This window comes from Prunus avium, chromosome 6, assembly GCF_965620075.1.
Source record: "Prunus avium chromosome 6, drPruAviu1.hap1.1, whole genome shotgun sequence".
Taxonomy (NCBI): domain Eukaryota; kingdom Viridiplantae; phylum Streptophyta; class Magnoliopsida; order Rosales; family Rosaceae; genus Prunus; species Prunus avium.
In genome coordinates, this window is record NC_142289.1 from 8,725,515 (window position 1) to 8,743,236 (window position 17,722).

At 36.7% G+C, this 17,722-nt stretch overlaps 1 protein-coding gene across 2 annotated transcripts; it reads right to left on the reverse strand.

Moving 5' to 3' along the window:
• Positions 1-864: 864 nt before the first annotated feature.
• On the reverse strand, positions 865-4,546 carry LOC110757341 (floral homeotic protein APETALA 2). 2 transcript variants are annotated; one of them, XM_021958927.2, is made up of 10 exons: positions 3,492-4,546; positions 3,307-3,332; positions 3,177-3,207; positions 2,985-3,072; positions 2,650-2,795; positions 2,490-2,534; positions 2,212-2,306; positions 1,957-2,114; positions 1,616-1,840; positions 865-1,542 (listed from the first exon to the last, which is right to left on the reverse strand). In XM_021958927.2, exons 1-10 carry the CDS (start codon positions 4,073-4,075, stop codon positions 1,324-1,326), a joined length of 1,617 nt encoding a protein of 538 aa, XP_021814619.2. In that variant the 5' UTR covers positions 4,076-4,546; the 3' UTR covers positions 865-1,323. The 2 variants fall into 2 exon arrangements, with proteins under 2 accessions (XP_021814619.2, XP_021814618.2); XM_021958926.2 differs by having other exon boundaries at positions 1,957-2,138; positions 3,492-4,545.
• Between the last annotated feature and the right edge of the window lie 13,176 nt (positions 4,547-17,722).

Here is a 17,722-nt window from a genome sequence, read left to right on the forward strand (position 1 = left end):
TTCAATCAAAGACGCACAAGAATGTCGAGCCAGCTTTAGCTAAGTTTTCACCAGGGAGGTATATACAAATGTACCTTAACTTAGGCATGCATTTACATATATTTATAATATATAATGCAGACTTCAAGAAATGGCTCAGAGAGAGAGAGAATATAATTTGTATGCGCCTAAAAAAAAATCTTGGTGTGACGCGCATGATGATGCAAGCAGCTCTTGTATTTTATTTGCATCTGCCTAACTTACAATATCTATTTTATTATTTTATGAAATAAATATAATAATAAAAATAGGTTCTTCGTATTGTCGCATGTTCTAGGTCTAACTTGACCCCATTTTTCTAAAGTGTCTTTTGTGTTTGCTTTGTAATTAAAACAGACACGACTAAACATACGGGAATTAGGTGAGTTGTTTAAGAAGAGTCGGTCACAAGTTCGAATCACCCTCTCTCCCCTCCCTCTCTCTCCTCCCTCTCTCTGACATGACTCAATTTTAAACCCCAAGTAGAACCCTAACCCCATTGGTCTCTACCTTTACATTTTTTAAATTTTTTTTGTCCTTTGAAATATATGAAAGGTCCCTGTCGTCATAATAGCAGTGTCTGACTACTGCTTTTGAAGGAGAGAAGAGAACTGATTCAAAGGACACCGATGATGGGGACTATTCATCACCATCGGGTGATATTTCCAAGACATTACAAAATACCTGTTTTGGTATGCCTGAATTTTTCTGTGTCTCCGCCCCATCTTTGAAGCTTAGATTTTCTTCCTCTTTGTTTTCTCATCCAAACAAATATGTCATGCATTGCCCTCAACCTCGACCCCAACCCCACTTTTAAGACCAAAAAAGTTGAAAAAGATGACAACCTTTGGATCCAAAATATCATAACTTAATCTAGCAGCTAAGGCGCAATAAGTCAGTAACAACATGGTCTTGAATCAGATACAAAATAATAAAACAACAATAAAAATTAAAATTAAATCAGATATATATTGTTGTCAGAAACTCAGAATATCTAGTTGAAGATGGATTTTTTCCATTTGTTAGTTTGACCAACGACCATACATTTCCCACAAAACAGGAGACTTTCCTTCCTTTCTCTTTTGTTTTTTCTTTCTCTTCCTCTCCTTGACTTGTTTCTCTTTTTGGGACTCTTAAAAAATTGGAGTTGGGGATCAAATCAAAATGCTTACGAACACAAACAAATCAAGGGGCCTTGGTGATTAATTAGATGAAATGGGACATGGTGGAAATTAGGAAGAAAAATGTAGGAGGGAGGCTCATGGCTCATTGGTCATTGGTCATTGGTCAAGAGAAGAGCTACAGCTAGCGTCTTGTGAGAGAGTGGAAGCCACTTTTCTGCAGCCAGCAATTTTGCGCGGACGGTCTGATTTGAGGTGGGAATCCTGATGATGCTGCAGCAGTTGCAAATATATCTGAGGTCGGCGTGCCGGATTGCCATTGTTGTTGATGTTGGTGGTCACTCATCGACAGTGAAAGATCACTGCCGATGCGGCCTCCTTCGCTGCTGCTCGGAAACTGAACCTGTGACAAAAGGAAAAATAATTGATAATCAACGTAGCAAATCATGAGTTGAAAATTATTTAATTGTGCTTACAAGGTGGTAATTGTTTGGTGAGTTGAAATGTGGAGGGAAAGTGTGAGGCATTTGGGTGTCTCCAACGTTAGGCCTCCTACTAAACTGCCCATATGTATGCATTTCAGTGGGGGCTGGAGAATGAAGGTTGGTTCTGAGTAGAAGCTGCATGGCTTCTGTCTCTAAGTATCCATCTCTTCTGTGTGCATCACTCTCCTCTCTAGATCGATCCCTTTGTAGGTTAAGCTATTAAATGTAAGAAACAAAAAAAAAATTAGACGGATATATGATATAATTATGTATGAATCACACGTTCAGGCAAGAATTAACGTAATTAAATAAAACAACATTTGTTACAAAACCTTTTGTCGAAACCCTTGATTCCGCCAATCGGCTTCGAGTTGCATTGAGGCAGAATGTTGTACTTCCATTGCAGCATTTTGGCCATGATCACTACTCCCAAAAGCTTGATTGTTTTTCTTCGAGTTTGAATTGCCCAAACTCAAATCAAGATTGTGTTCTGCAGCATTAACGCCGGATGATTCTACGCAAACACATATATCCAAATGATCAGATTAATTACAACGCATTAATAATGTTTTTACAATTTTAATTACCAGAGAAGGGGTTCAGCTCGTTCTCGTAGATGCTGGGATCAAAATTAGTGACAGCTTCCTTGCCATTGCACTTGATTGCTGCTTTGTCATAGGCCCTACAAGAATTGAAGTAGCATAAAATTAACCCCGCAAAAAAACTCAAATCTTTAGGAACATTCTAACCGCAAATGAACTCAACATTACGAGATATATATATATATATATATATATAGAGAGAGAGAGAGAGAGAGAGAGAGAGAGAGCGGATCCGTAGCACGATATCATATATATATACGTACCTTGCAGCATCAATCTCGGTATCAAACAAGCCCAAATACACGTACCTATGAAAATCATTGAGCAATTCATGAAGCAAGGAAGTAGTAGAAGAAAAATGGTGAAATGAGAACTGAAGGGTAAAGCTAGAGAGAGAGAGAGAGAGAGAGAGAGGTTGATTACTTTTTGCCTAAAAATTGGCCCATCCTGGCCTCCCATCTCCCACACTTGTGCAAGGTGACCCCTCTATATTTGGAGCTACCTCTGGGGAACCCGGTGCTTTGTCGGCGAAGTACATGCACAAATTCTTCCTTTGTTAAATTGGTCATCTGTGTTTCATTTCATGCAAACATCCCAAGAAAATTATAACAAACCAAAACTCAAAAAAAAGAAAAAAAAAGAAATTATTATTTATTTATTTTCTGCAACTGTTGAAGATAAGGTATATAAAAAAAAAAACTGTTGAAGATAAGTTCAAAGCCCTTTCTCTCTTTTTCGGGGACCGTACACACTCTCACCTGTTTCAAGTCTTCTTCATAATCCTCGATGCTAAAATTTATGTCAGCCTCCACTCCCCGGAACTTGATGGCCGCTCGATCATAAGCACTGCATAACACAAAATAAATTCTAGTCTTTTTTCCAGCCCCACATTTTCCCCACAAAATTAAAGCTTGTTTTTTTGAAGATGAAGAATTAGGAAAAGAGCTCACCGTGCAGCTGCATGTGCTGTGTCAAATCCACCTATTAATCGTATTAAAGAAAAAAAGTCCCATCAGTAAAATAAAATTAAAATTAAAATTGCAAGCCAAAGCACAAAGGCATCATTTTTGTCAGTCTTACCAAGATAAACTTGCTTCCCACAATCCCTGTGCCAAATTACAAAATAAATTAAACCCAAAGAAAAAGAAAACAGAAAATTGTGATTGGCAAGAAATATATATATAAATTGTTTGAAACATAGGAATAGTAACTGAAAAAATTAGTTAGTAATTATGTGAAGTGAAATTAACTAACTAATAACTGACCAAATATGAGACTCCCATCGGCCAGTCCTCCGGTAAAACGTCACGCCGCGGTACTGAGAGCTCCTGGAGCGAGGCCCACGCCGGCTCTTCTTCATGGGCTGGTGGGCTGCCTCCACCGCGGCCGGCGGCTTCCCGGGGCTGCCCGAATCCGACTGCCCGAAATTGACTCCGACCCAGTGGGCCCTGGGAAACGACGACGACGAAGGAGGAGGAGCTGGAGGCGGGACGCCCCCTCGTGTGGGCCCCATTATTTCAGAGGTGGAGTATAGCTCCACCGGAAAGAACTGCCGGGTCACGGTCACGGGCGGATCACTATCCATGGACTCCTCGTGGGTCATGGAGAACCCGAATATCTTGCCCCTTCCTCCTCCCCGCGTCTTGGCGAGCTTGGCGGGGCCGTCGTTGTCTTCTTCCTCGTCTGATCCGTCCTCCTCGACGACCACGGCCGAGGAGCTTGAATTGGACACGGATCCGACCCGTTTGCCCTTTTCTTCGTCTCCGTCGGCCGAGGTCTTCTGGGAGGAGCAGCCCTCCGATTCATCGCCACGTGGACGCTGATCAGGCGAGTCATTGAGATCCCACATTTTTTTCTCTCTGTCTCTCTCTGTCTCTTTGTTGGGTTTGTCTACCAGCTGTTTGCTCAATGTTCAGTTTTATTTTGACATCAAACCCAGAATTCAGCGTGGCCAAAAAAAAAAGGCCTCAACAAGAAACACGAAAAGGAAAAGTTAAAGAGAGAAAAGAGAGAGGTGGGTAATGTTGCAGGTTTTGTGTCTTTGCAAAAAGGCAAGAGTTGGAGGAGGGTTAATAGCTTAGACAGAGAGAGAGCTATGAAGCTATGGAGCTATGGACTCCAAGATCTTGTGTTTGTATATGGCGCCTAAAACTGCCCAATACAGCATAGACGAGGCCAGTTTCAGTAAAAGCCTTAGCCTCAAGCTTTCTCACCCCACCCTTAATACCCCTCTCTCTCTCTCTCCATCTCTAACCACTTGCTTCCTTTTCCTTTCAATGACTCATAATTCTCTCTCTCTCTCTCTCTCTCTCCTTTTTATTTTGTGCAAGCACTCAATTTTATAAAATTTTGTAGTATGATTTTTGGCATCTATATTAAATAAAGATTAAACTTGAAGTTTTTGGGCTTTAAACTTGTTGTGTACAGTTCAACTTTACTCTCTCTCTCTCTCTCTGTTTCTTTTTTTCTTCTTTTTTTTTTTTCTCTTTTTTTGGGGTTATTGGTGGTTCAAAGGAGCATGGATCAGATGGGGTAATGGGAGAGAAAAGAAAGAACCATCTCTTTCTTACACAACTTTCCCACGTTAACCAAATCGAAAAGCATTCTATTCTCTCTCTCTCTCTCTCTCTCTCTCTCTCTCTCTCTATTCTATTTACCCACTAATGGAAATAGACAGCCCAAACACTAAAATAGATGGCTAATTACTCCATTGCCTTTATTAGCAACTTAATTATTTCAACGTTCACATCACAAGTCAACAAAATTAATAAAAAAATATTTGATTTCACTTTTTTTCACATATTCAGGTATCTTGTGTTTCACCTGGTTTTTACCATAAGGAAGAAGGGCAGTAAATAGTGGGTGGAGAATCGGGGCATTTTGGGAAAGAAAAAAAGGGTGTAATTATCAAATCAAGGACCTCCTCTCTCTTAGTCTCAGAGAGAGAGAGAGAGAGGTGTTGAGTGGTGACTGGGTTGTTATTACTGGGTTTGGTTTGGTATCAGAAAAAGGAAATGGGAATAATGGTAGGAAAAGGAAGGTCTTTCCAAATAAGTCCAATCCAAGAGTACGGGAAGAGGGCCACCTTTGCCTCTTTCGTTCTTCCAGCGACCAATGCCCCTTCCTATTTGCTGTACCTCGTATTGTTGTGGCCCTTCTCCCCCCCCCCCCTCCTCTCCTCACTCTCTTCGTTTCCCGCGTCGCCTACAATTCTACTTCTCTTCTTCCTTTCTTTTCTCTTTCAACTTTATCTTTCCCCCTTGTTAATGCTTAAACGATTTTTTACAAATGACAAGATTACTTCTTCTTCATTCATACTATATTCCTTTTCACACCATGTGTGGTCCTTCCTTCACTTGAATAGTTTAGTCCGACTATGTTAACTGCGTCTTACAAATATTCAAAAATTGTAACATGTGTAGGATTAGTAGTCCCGTAATTTAGAATTTCTAGTTTAAGTAAATAATACGTGTATTACAATTTAAGAGAATTTGTAAGTTTACATATGCCCTGTGAAAATACTGTCACAAGTCAAAACTAGATTTTACGGGAATCGGCTTTTTTTAAACATCAAGTGTAGACATTATCGTCATCATACCTTAAGGATTTGTTATCGAGATTGTAATATGGTCAATCTAGTTCAGTAATATGGTCCAACACAAATAATTAAACTGCCAAACTTGCAATAAAAGAACCGAAACAATACTTTAGGCCGAATTACAAATTTAGTAACTTTAGTTTGTTAGGGTGTCTATTTTTGTTCTTATAGCTTAAAAATGCATAAGCATTACTCTTCTAGTTCACATTAAGTTGCAATTGGAATTTATGGAATGATAGCGTGGTCATCCCTAAATACCTAAGTTTTCTTAATATCTTTTATGAATCCATGTTTAGGGTGGGTTGGTGTATGACTAGCAGGTTTTATAGGCACATTAAATCATGAAAATGAAAACCAAAAAAAAATTATGAAACTCAGGGGTCCTCTCGAAATGAGAGCAAAAGGAAAGAAAAAAAAAATCCTAGCTTAAGGAATTATAGTCGCCGCCCTCTTTCTCCTTTCCCCATTCCTCCCCTCCCTCTTTTGCTTTGTTGGTTTGGTTTAGTGTTTCTGATTAGCATATTGGAGTTTTCATATCTACTTTGGATATGTGTGGTTATCATCTCTTTGGATTTTGCCTTAAAGGACTCGCGTTTTGGCAAATCTAATGTCCTGGATACTTTATTTCTGGGTTTGGTGGTCGTTGACGAGTTGTGGTTGTGTGTGCCCTGAGTTGGTTTGCGGCTATTATGGAATGCAAGGATTGTAGTACTTTTCAATTTTCAACCAATACGTGTTGAGAGAAGTCTTACATGTGCAAAGAATTATGATGTTGAATTTCAACATTTCCATTTGCTTCATTGTAAGAGGCTTTCTTTGTTAGTTTGTGAACGACGTTTGTAATGGTACCTGCTATAAAATGATTTCGAGTTATAATGTTACGAGACATATGTTTAACCTATAAATTTCAACCAATAAATATTATTTATTATTGATCAAACATAATCTTATTACTTGTTTCATATTCAGTCAGGTTTAATCAAAGTTGCTTAAGTCATTTTCTTAGGATACGTTTTCATGGTTTGGTAAATGACATAAAAAGAAAAATAATTGCGATACGTTTACAGAAAAATAGGAATAGGAGCGTGAAAAGCAGTCTATAGATGCGCGTGTGGGTCTAAGTTCTAACTTGAATGCTGGAAGCCAACTCAAAGCCTAGATAGATTGGCAGATAGATTCGTAGATTAAGAGATAACATCATGCTTGACATCATCAACACTAAACTCTCCATTTGCTTTATGTTAAACAAAGATATTTTCAATGAATAAAATAATATTTGGTATTAAAAAATTCAGGAAAATACATTTGTTTTTAGAGGAGAGAGAATAAGAACAGCAAGATAAGCCAAAACAAATTTAAAGAAAAATAAATAAAGAGAGTGGAATAGGAAAAGATTTTACAATTCTTTAGTTTTGTATTTTTAGTCAATATTCTAGATGTCGACTATTCTGTACAAAAAAGGTTATGAATTTTTACATATATAATTGCAAATTTTGGCTGTCTTCTTCTAATATAAAGATAATGACTGCCGACAGTCTAAACCACATTTTATAAATTTACTCAAAAAAAAAATTATAATCATATTAATTGTCTAGACAATAAGGTATTCCGCCAACTAGAGTCGTAAAAAAACTAAAATACCTTTGTCGTATAAAAAGTGCTTATGAGTAGAAGTATAAGGGCCAGTTTGGCATTGCTGTGCTGTGAACATAATCGCTGTCAGATTTACTATGAGAGAAAGTAGTTTGGCGTTTGGTAAACTTTTTGTTAAAAGTGTTGTTGGTACTGATTTATGCATAATCAGAAATTGATTCCCGCATGATCAGAAATTGAAAGCACCTCATTAGCTGCTTTCCCTTATAGCTTTCTCTCACATCAATTTTTAACAATAAATGATTTTCTCATAGTTTACCAAACGTACTGAGCTTCCCAATTTTGTTTAAAAATCATTTATCACCTCAAATAAGCAATACTAAACAGGCACTAAATACAATCGGGAATACATCAACAATATCTAACTAGACAATAAAGTATTCCTCCAACTAGAATCACAAAAGGTTAGTATACCTTAGCCGAATAGAAAGTGTTTCATATAGAAACAGTCTCAAACAGGTCCTAATTACAGTTTAATTCAGTAAAATCCAATATAGTAACAGTCAGAAAAACTCACATTTAATTCTGGTAGTTAAGTTTTTGAAGTTTTCTTTACCAAAAAATATCTAAATTTTGTTATAATTATGAGAAGGGGGTGTTGTGTCAGAGAGGGAAACAAATATTGTCTGAGAGGGTAGGGGCCCAAGAGAGAGGAGAGGTGAAAAGGGTGGTCACGTCACACAGCACCACACAAAATTCCCAACAAGCCCCAACCCAACCCAACCCAACCCGACCCAACCCAAAAGCAATTTATATTAAATCTGCGTCTACGCGTCTAATCTCTCCGCATGAAAGAAGGATTTATTTTCTTAAGACAATGAGTGGGGAGCAAATGGATGCCATTGCCAAATAAAAACCTTCTAATAATGGAAGTGGGACGAGGCTATGCTTCAAAAGAGGTTGTTTTCCCCAAGTGGAAACAGTACTACTACCTTCCAAAGTGGGCCTCCACCATTCAATTATGTCTAGCCCAGGCCCACCTATCACTCTCCCCTCCATCATATATCAAAACCTCTAGGCCCACACCCTTTATGATCCTTAACCTCTTTCCTTTCTTTCAAACCTACCCTCATCCTTCTGTCCGATCAATTTCATCCTTGTCATCGTAATACCGCCACACAGTGTTAACACGTGTAAATTCCGTTAATGATAGCACGAAAGGTGGTGTTTACTGATTGAGATTCAACTGGATTACGAGTTAGAGTAGAGTTGGATCGTATCGCATTGAATTATATCGGATCGGAGATGATAACACTAATACATCGATATATTTGATGCTACATGACATAATTATGAGACTAAGTTAACCGTGTTAAAAGTGGTGTTACAGTCATAGATAAAAATTTCCATTTTTGTACGATCCCTTTTACTTTTTTCTTTTTTCGGTACTCGCATTGTACATCATTGGATCGTCCAACATTTTTCCTTTTGATAGCCAAGGTCTAATCACAACTTTAATTTTGCGAAATTGGGTGGGTGGCATATGTTGAAATGAGTCCACATGACAATTTTTCATAATTGTTTCTTGTGCATACCAACAAAAAAAAAAAAAAAAGACTGCTAGTAGACAAGCATGGTGTTATCTCATTTCGTCTTTTGTCTTGGTAACCAAAACAAAACAAAACAAAATGATACTACCACCCACTACCCACCACAAGTCCTACAAAGCAAATTTCCATCCCCAATTGTGGATTTACCAACTTGCTCACAAAATTTACTCTATTCTACAAAAGCATGCCAAATTTGGGTACCCTTTTCCTCATGGAGAAGATGGGCTTCATTAAATGTCACACAAAGTAACCTGCCGAACTTAAACATTGTATTAATTTTGGATTATCAAAGAAGGAACTCACAAGCTTGATTTTTAAGCTAATCTTGGACTTACTTAAATAAACAAACCAGAGAGATAGATGTAAGGCGAAGAGAATGCCAATGAGAGTAAGATGACAGGTAGAGGTATGTCCATATATATATGCATATGGAACTCTAAGGTTGTTAAAGATCATATTTATTAGAGATGCCATTGTCATCAAACTTCAATGTACATTTAGTAACAAACTAATTAAAGTATGGTTACAATATATTATTTTAATGAAATTTAAGGTGCCTTAAGTGTAACTAAACTTGACATAACGAGAATTTCAATATTTGTAGTATTGTGCGTGCGTATAAACGCGTAAAATATAACACCGTCTATTTGAATTTGACAATTACGCTTTTATGTCTTCCACGGTAATGATGCTAATGACATGGTTCATTGCCTCACCAGGAAAGACAAAAGGAGGACAAAAGAATGTCATAGACCTAACTTATACAAACCGTCATCTTTGTTAAAAAATATTATTTTGCATAAAGCTGCACATGAGAAACAACAAACGTACATCATCAAATTGCACCATGTGTGTTTATGGACAGAAGTGAAGTGGAAAACCAAGATCAAGAGAAAGAGATTTGCGGTAGGCCTTCGTGTACTTCCCTAAAATAGGAAAAACATATTTAAATATTTTCTGAAACCTCCAAAGAACTCCAATGAGGTAATGGGATCTCATATTTTGTTGGGGGACAAAATCTCCTTAGAGATTCACATCGATCTACCAAACAATGATGCGAGAGAGAGAGAGAGAGAGAGAGAGAGAGAGAGAGAGAGAGAGAGAGAGAGAGAGAGAGAGAGAGAGAGAGAGAGAGAGAGAGTGGGCTTGGGCCCGATGGGTGATCCAATTCATAAACCACCATAAGTTTTTTATAGTATTGACCCGGCCCATTTAAATTCCTTACCAAAATAGGTCTCCTAATAACTCTGGGATAATGAATATGTACGTAACTTCGAGCCTCTAGAACCTATATACAACCTATAAATATACCTAAACACATACACTCTAAACCTTCCAACTTCCACTATGGTTTCAGTAGTACTACTCGCGATTTTAATTGACATGATTCTCGTATTCTTAATTTTGCTCGAGACGCCTTTAAAAAAGACGAAGATATCGAGCCTCGATGAGATCAACCGCAGCTGCTATGGGACCTCTATGCTGATGGTCGTGGGGAATATCATCTTTCTCGTGATGATTCAGAAGCGTGGGATGATGGGCCATTTGAGTCTTGAAACCAATCTCATTGTGTTGTCCCTATTGCTTGCCTTTGTGATAGACCGGCTGCATTGTCGTCTTGCTTCTCTTGAGAAGAGCATGGCTTGCAATTTAAAAAGGATCAAAGAATTAGAAGAAGAGAATGCTTGTTTAAATTTGAGGTTGAGGCACAACAGAAATCACTGCATCCAATTTCATCATCTACCTTTACATGACCAAAACGTTGACGGGTATAAGAAATCATTGAATCACCTTACCCGAAGTTTTAAAAAAAATGTTGCTGTAAATATTGAACGAGTATGCCATTTAGATTTAGGTAGCAAGAAGAATTATTCACACCATTAATTGTAACGATTTGGAGATTCTATGTACTTTTTCTTCTTCTTCATTTTCCATGGAAGTTGTTTGGAGAGTTCGAGGATGTATTTCAGTTTATTGCTTTTTTTTTTTTTGCAATGAAATTATTGCCTTTTCTTTTTAAATTGTACATATACCATGCATATTTCATCCGATTAAAAGTGTATTTTATTCCAAAAAAAAACTATGGGCGAATTGATTTTATAACTAGTTGAAGGATATTATGTCATCTATATATAATCTCAATAATACCATTAATTAATCAAAATGTTAAGAAATAAAACAATTTATGAAAATAGAATTTCTCAATAAATAAAAGGCCAATTGGCATAAGGGGTGGGCACAATTTCTGGTCAATCCGATCGAACCGCCCAACTCAATTATTAGATGAATGGGTTGAGTTGAGTTGGCCTAATAATAAGCTAGTATTGGATCTAAGAAATTATAAACCGCTATGTACGGGTTGGAACCAAAACTTAAAATTGGACTTAATTTTGAGTTAATTCGACCGAACCACCCAACCCGATCACAAAAGGGTTGAGTTAGCCTAATAATAATGAGCGAATTTTGAATCCAAAAAATCATAAACCGCTATATATGAATTGGGTTACGAATTGGGACCAAAACCAACTCAACCCAACTCATGTCCACTCCTAATTAACATGCGTGACACACGTAGTAGAAGGATTAAGATTTAATGTAATAATGAAAATTCGGATTTGATGTCCACTCCTACTACGTCTAACGTATGCACTACTAGTTTACTACTTCAATAGAGATTAACTTGTCATGTGACACAATGAGTAACATGTTTTGTCCAATTACAACATACCATATGCTATAAGTTTCTATTTATAATGGTCTTTGGGCTCAATCTCTCAGTTGTCTAACAAAAAGGACTATTATTGGGGGGGCTTTTTTGCAGCCCAAATACGAAGTTCAAAAAAGTATGGTCCCAATTCATCAACATGTGACCCGAATTTACCAAAACCTTGAAACCATTACATTAGCATGCTGAAAATATTTTGTGATTAGAAATAAACTTTGATATGTGAAACTCAACTAATGAAATTGCAGGATGCCAACGGGTCTAATCCAGTAAAAAAGTGCATTTTCTTGCGGATTAGTGGTTTCATATTCCAATCTCCATGACGTGATAAAAAAAATAAATATCACTTGTATAAAAAAAAAACCCCTTTCCCAATATCGCTTGTAATATATATATCAAATGACAGGGATTTTGTACAGATACGGGCAACAAACAACCTCCCATCTCAATAATAGGGAAAAGCCAGAGATTTAAGCTGGGGGTTGCTTGTTTTATATGATCATTCTTGTTATGAAAAAGTGAAAGGGGAAATACTAAGTGGGGCCGTGAACACTAAAGAAGAGTGTTTGTCGTGAAGCTAAAAGAGGCTTTTTTTCACATGGCCATTATTGGCATTCTCAGTTTTAAGCCTAGATGCTTATTTATTTATTTTGTTCTTTTTAGTTAAAATTTTGTAAGCGTATGATTCAAGATTGCACCTTTGGCCCTCCCTACTTGATTCATACGAGCAAATGAGTGGTATAACCAAACAAAAGAGTAATATGATGAACTGCGGGGGTCCATTGTTCTTCCTAGGCTTTATCCATTGTTCTTCCTAGGCTTAATTATGTTACCTTGATGCTATTGTTGGGCTTGTTAACGTAATTCAGGTCTCTCTTTTCGGTGATTAGATTAATTTAGAGTAATTTGAAAAAGATGATACTTTAAAAAGCGATTATATACTCGTTATGTTTGCTCTTGACTTTCCATTGGATTCTTTAAATTAAAACTCAAGAAATAAAATAAGTGCATAAGCTAGATTACATTTACACTTCAATGTTGACTTCATATTTCCAACACAGTATAAACAAATTCAAGTCCATTGAAAATGCAAATCATAAAGAAAATAGTGATTAATGGGTTATTTGGGAGTGATTCTGGATAGGCCAATAATCACTTTTATGCAGAATCATTTACACCTCGTTTGGTATACATGATTGGCTTGGACTAAATTTAGTACCATGTTTGTTTTATCTAATCCTAGTCTTAGATGGGATTGCTAATACCGGGCCTACCAAAAACACCTCCTTAGGAGGGGACTACTAATCCCATGTGGAAAGGGAGGATTAACTAGTCCCAATGCTCACCAATGTATAAAATGCATATATTATATTGTAAAATTAATAACATATATTATTATTATTAAACTTACTTACACATATACTATAATGTACATATATACATGTATATACACATAAATATATCATATATGTATATATGTATATATATATACATACACATATATACGTATATAATATATATAATATACATATACATATATACATGTATGTTATTATTATAATATACCCATATGCACATATACATATTAATATAATAATAATAGCATACGTGTATATATGTAATATGTATTATATATTATATATTATAATACATATATATATATACGTATATATACATATATGTGTATATATTATACCCATGTATGTATTATAGTATACATATACACATATATACACATATACATTATATATGTATTATATATATTGTAATATACATATATACATGTATATATATATATTATAAAATACATATATATATATGTATGTATTATACCCATGTATATATTATAATATACATATATACACCTATATACACATATATTATATATGTATAATGTATGTATATATATATATATAATATACATATATACATGGGTATAATACATACATATATATATATATATATGCATTTTATAATATAATATATATATATATGTATGTATATACATACATATGTTTATATTATTTATAATATACATATATACATGTATATACACATACAAATGTACACATACATAATACATGTATTTATACATATATACATATACATAGATAGTTTTTAAAAATAAAATAAAATCTAGTCCTAGTCCAAGCGTACACCAAACGCAGGATAAGTGTTATCCAACTTAGACCAAGCCAAGCCAAGCCAAGACAGTCCCTAAGTGATCGGTTCATAATTGTATATCATTTTGTACCCTTCTAGCTTATGATTTGGTTATGTTTTTGAGTTAAACTTGTGCTTTTAATCCTTTTTGTGTTTATCTTTCAGTTCATTGAGCTTTAGGTAATAATGATGGCTTTGGATAGTAAATGATGCAATCCATGCATGTTAGGGCCTAATTTGGATGAATGGATGAAGAGCTTAAAGACAAACTCAATTTCGGCTACAGTCCCCTGCCAGCCCAGTTTCGTAGGTCATATTGCAAGCTTTGTTTCAGCAACCTACATAGTTCGGATGAGGCCACATTCTTCATGAAAGTTGTTCAAATGGGTGTGTAATATAACATATCCAAAATTCAGCCCCATTGGATAAATATGGAGTCTGTTACCTAGCAAACACAGAGCCATGCTCAGGATGGATTTTATCAGCGCGCAAAATGAGTTAGCAATTTGTTTTGGCCTTAACTTCCTCCTCCGACCTTGGATTGGCCCAAATGATATATGGCTGGAAAGAAGACATTCTGAACTTCAAGTTTGAGTGCTTAAAGTCTTAATTTGCTTAAGGGAAGCCCAATTCGTAAGCCCTTGAAGTTTCTGGTCATGCTGACCTCAGGATGAGCTATTATTTCTGGTTGGAAGCTTGGTCATGGTGACAAGAAGATGAGCTAGGGCTGCTGGTGGGATTTATTAGTGAAGTGCATCAACCATTTCAGATTTTATAATGCAAGTGTTGTATGCATTAGTGAAGTGCATCAACCATTTCAGATTTTATAAAACAAGTGTTGTATGCATTAGCCATACTTAATTCAGATTTTCAGCTTCCTTAGGCCTATATATAGTGAGGTTTCCCAAGCTTGTAAACACACCCCAAGGGGGGGAGCTCTCAAACACTTCTCTAGAGCTCCCTTCCCTTCTCTCCCTCAAATTCTCTTAGTTTCTCTTTCTAGTTTTCAATTGTTATAATGAGATCTTTGTGCTGAAATTCTCCTTAAGTTTTTCTTAGTTCCACTTTACTTTTCATTATGTAAATTCTTTTCTTTAGTTTCAAGTTTGATTAGTTTCCAAGTTTCAATTATGGTTTTTGTTCTTATTCATTATGCTTATAAGTTAATATGCTAGTTTGAATGATTGATCACCATTTAGGCTTGCATGTTAGCTATCTTGGTTTGAATTAAGAGTAGACACCATGCTTTAATTCGAATTGAACTATGAATAGGAAGAGTATGTATGGACATTCGACAACAGGGATTAGATACATGCTTGGTTGTTTAAATTGTTCTTCTATGCTTAATGGGTTCCTAATGCTTAATTTTAGGTTAGACAACAAATGATCAAATTAGGGAATTAGGAACACAAGGTTATGACCACACACCATGGCTTAATCATACTTTAGCTAGAACCAATCCATTAATCTAATTGAACTTGGGAACCTATTTGCTTGAGTTAGTTATTTCTTTCTTCCTTGTTTTATTTATTTCCTTTCTTTTTCATTTCTGTTTTGTGTAGGGAAACTAAATTGGATCATTCAATCACCAATCCCTGTGGAATCGACCTCGCACTTACATACGCTAAACTACCAACGGTTCGTGCACTTGCGAGTATCACAAGTTGAGGATGCAACTTAATCCATTTTGGTGCAGCTGTATCTACGCAACACTAAGCATAGTCCATGCCAAGACAGTCCTGTGTACCAAATGAGCCCTTATGGTTTTAAGTGATTTTATGGAGAAACACATTCCCAGAATCACTTAAAATTACCAAAAGTGATTATATGAAAAAGCTCCTCCATGTAGGTGCTTATCCCCAAAAGTGATTTTAGCATATCTAAAATCACTCACAAATGAGCCCTAAATGTGATTGACATGATTGCAACAAATAGGCCAATAGATAAAATTGATTAAAAAATTAAATTAAATAAGTAAAGAGTTATGCTATCGTCAATCGCGCATTAACATTAGCATATTCCAAAACAAAGACCATTACATAGTGCATCACCCTCTTCTATAAGAGCACTTCCACCCTAAAAGGCAAGGGCAAGGCAAGGGCGGCCACTATTCAAAACACATTCCCAGAATCACTTAAAATTACCAAAAGTGATTATATATTTTTTTTCCCACCCCTATAGGCAAGGGCAATTACTATTCACGTTAATTTATTTTATATTTTTTTTATACTTAAACGATTAATTTTGATAAGATTTTCACATTCTAAAATTGTGCCTCGTGTCATCTCTATCTTCTAAATCCCTCTATAAAACTACACCATCAACTCATACCTCTTACACCATATCTTTTCTATCTTTTCATTTATCAAATTTTACAAAACACCTTCTACTCTCAAAGTCTAACCTGAGAAGGGTCTTGGAGAGGCAACAACGAGAAGATGAAGAAATTAGGCGCAGACGTGCTGAAGAAGATCGTGAGTTAGATGAAGAGGAGGATGAAGTTGTTTTAGCAGTGGGTATGCTCAATCAATCAAGGCAACACCACCATGGTCGTGTCCAGAACGTGGACAGACATAAACACTCTCGAGGTAAGAATGTATTGGAAGATTACTTATCCCAAATTTGTTGTATTCTATTTCTGATTTTTGAGGGAGATATAGAATGCATCCTCATTTGTTCCAAAAAAATCATGCATGATGTTTGTAATGATGACATATACTTTGTTCATAAGTACGATTCTATTGGGGTTTTGGGTCTTCTTCTGGAGTAAAAACTTACAGCTGCTTTTCAGATGCTTGCGTATGGGGTATCTGCAGACCATGTGGATGAGATTGCTAGGATGGGGAAATCAACTATCCTAGAGTGCTTGGTCAGATTCTGTGATGCAATAGAAACTCTCTACACGAGGGATTAACTTCGCAAACCTACGTATGGGGCATCTGCATACCAGATTAAATTATGTGTAGGGATGGCAACGGGTCGGGTATGACAATACCATCCCCGTCCCCGCTCTCCATCCCCGCCCCCATCCCCGAATCAATCCCCGTTTAATAGGTTTCGGGGAATCCCCGTCCCCGTCCCCGTCGGGGGACTATCCCTCATACCCGCCCCGAATCCCCGATTTTTTTTGCATAAAAAATATTTATCATATATTTTAACATTAAGTTTCATATTAAATTATCATTCAACACATTCAAATTAACTATAAAGTTAAACTCAACTATTCAAAATCACATTAATATGAAAATCCAGAGAAGATTAGGAAGAATTAGGAGAGGGAGGTTAACTTAGGGTTAAACATAAATATTATAATTGTATATTTATTTATTTAAATATAAACATATATATTTTCGGGTCGGGTTCGGGGATGGGAACGCCAATACCATCCCCTCCCCATACCCGTCGGGGATTTTTCAAGTTCGGAGATCCCCGTACCCGTTACCCGTTTGGCCCCGAAATCTCCCCCCGTTAGGGTCGGGGACCCGGCCTCGCGGGGATTTTTGCCATCCCTAATTATGTGCTTGCATTCCACGCGCCAATAGTATTTTTTTTTTTGAAATTCTTGCGCTGACACTAGCAGCCCGAAAGCAAGGAAATTGGCCAAATCTCCCCTTGGGATTGCCCGGGCTAGTAGGTCCCATGCCTTGCCGGAACTGGATCTCGCGCGCTGGAGTCTCCTTTCGGGCCTAGGGCCCCTCTGCCTGGGCTAGCCCCTGGCGGTGGAACTGCTCCAAGGACGCTCTTGTATATGCTAGAGTGATGCCAAACCTAAACACAACTGATAACGCAATGTCCACCGTCAGATCG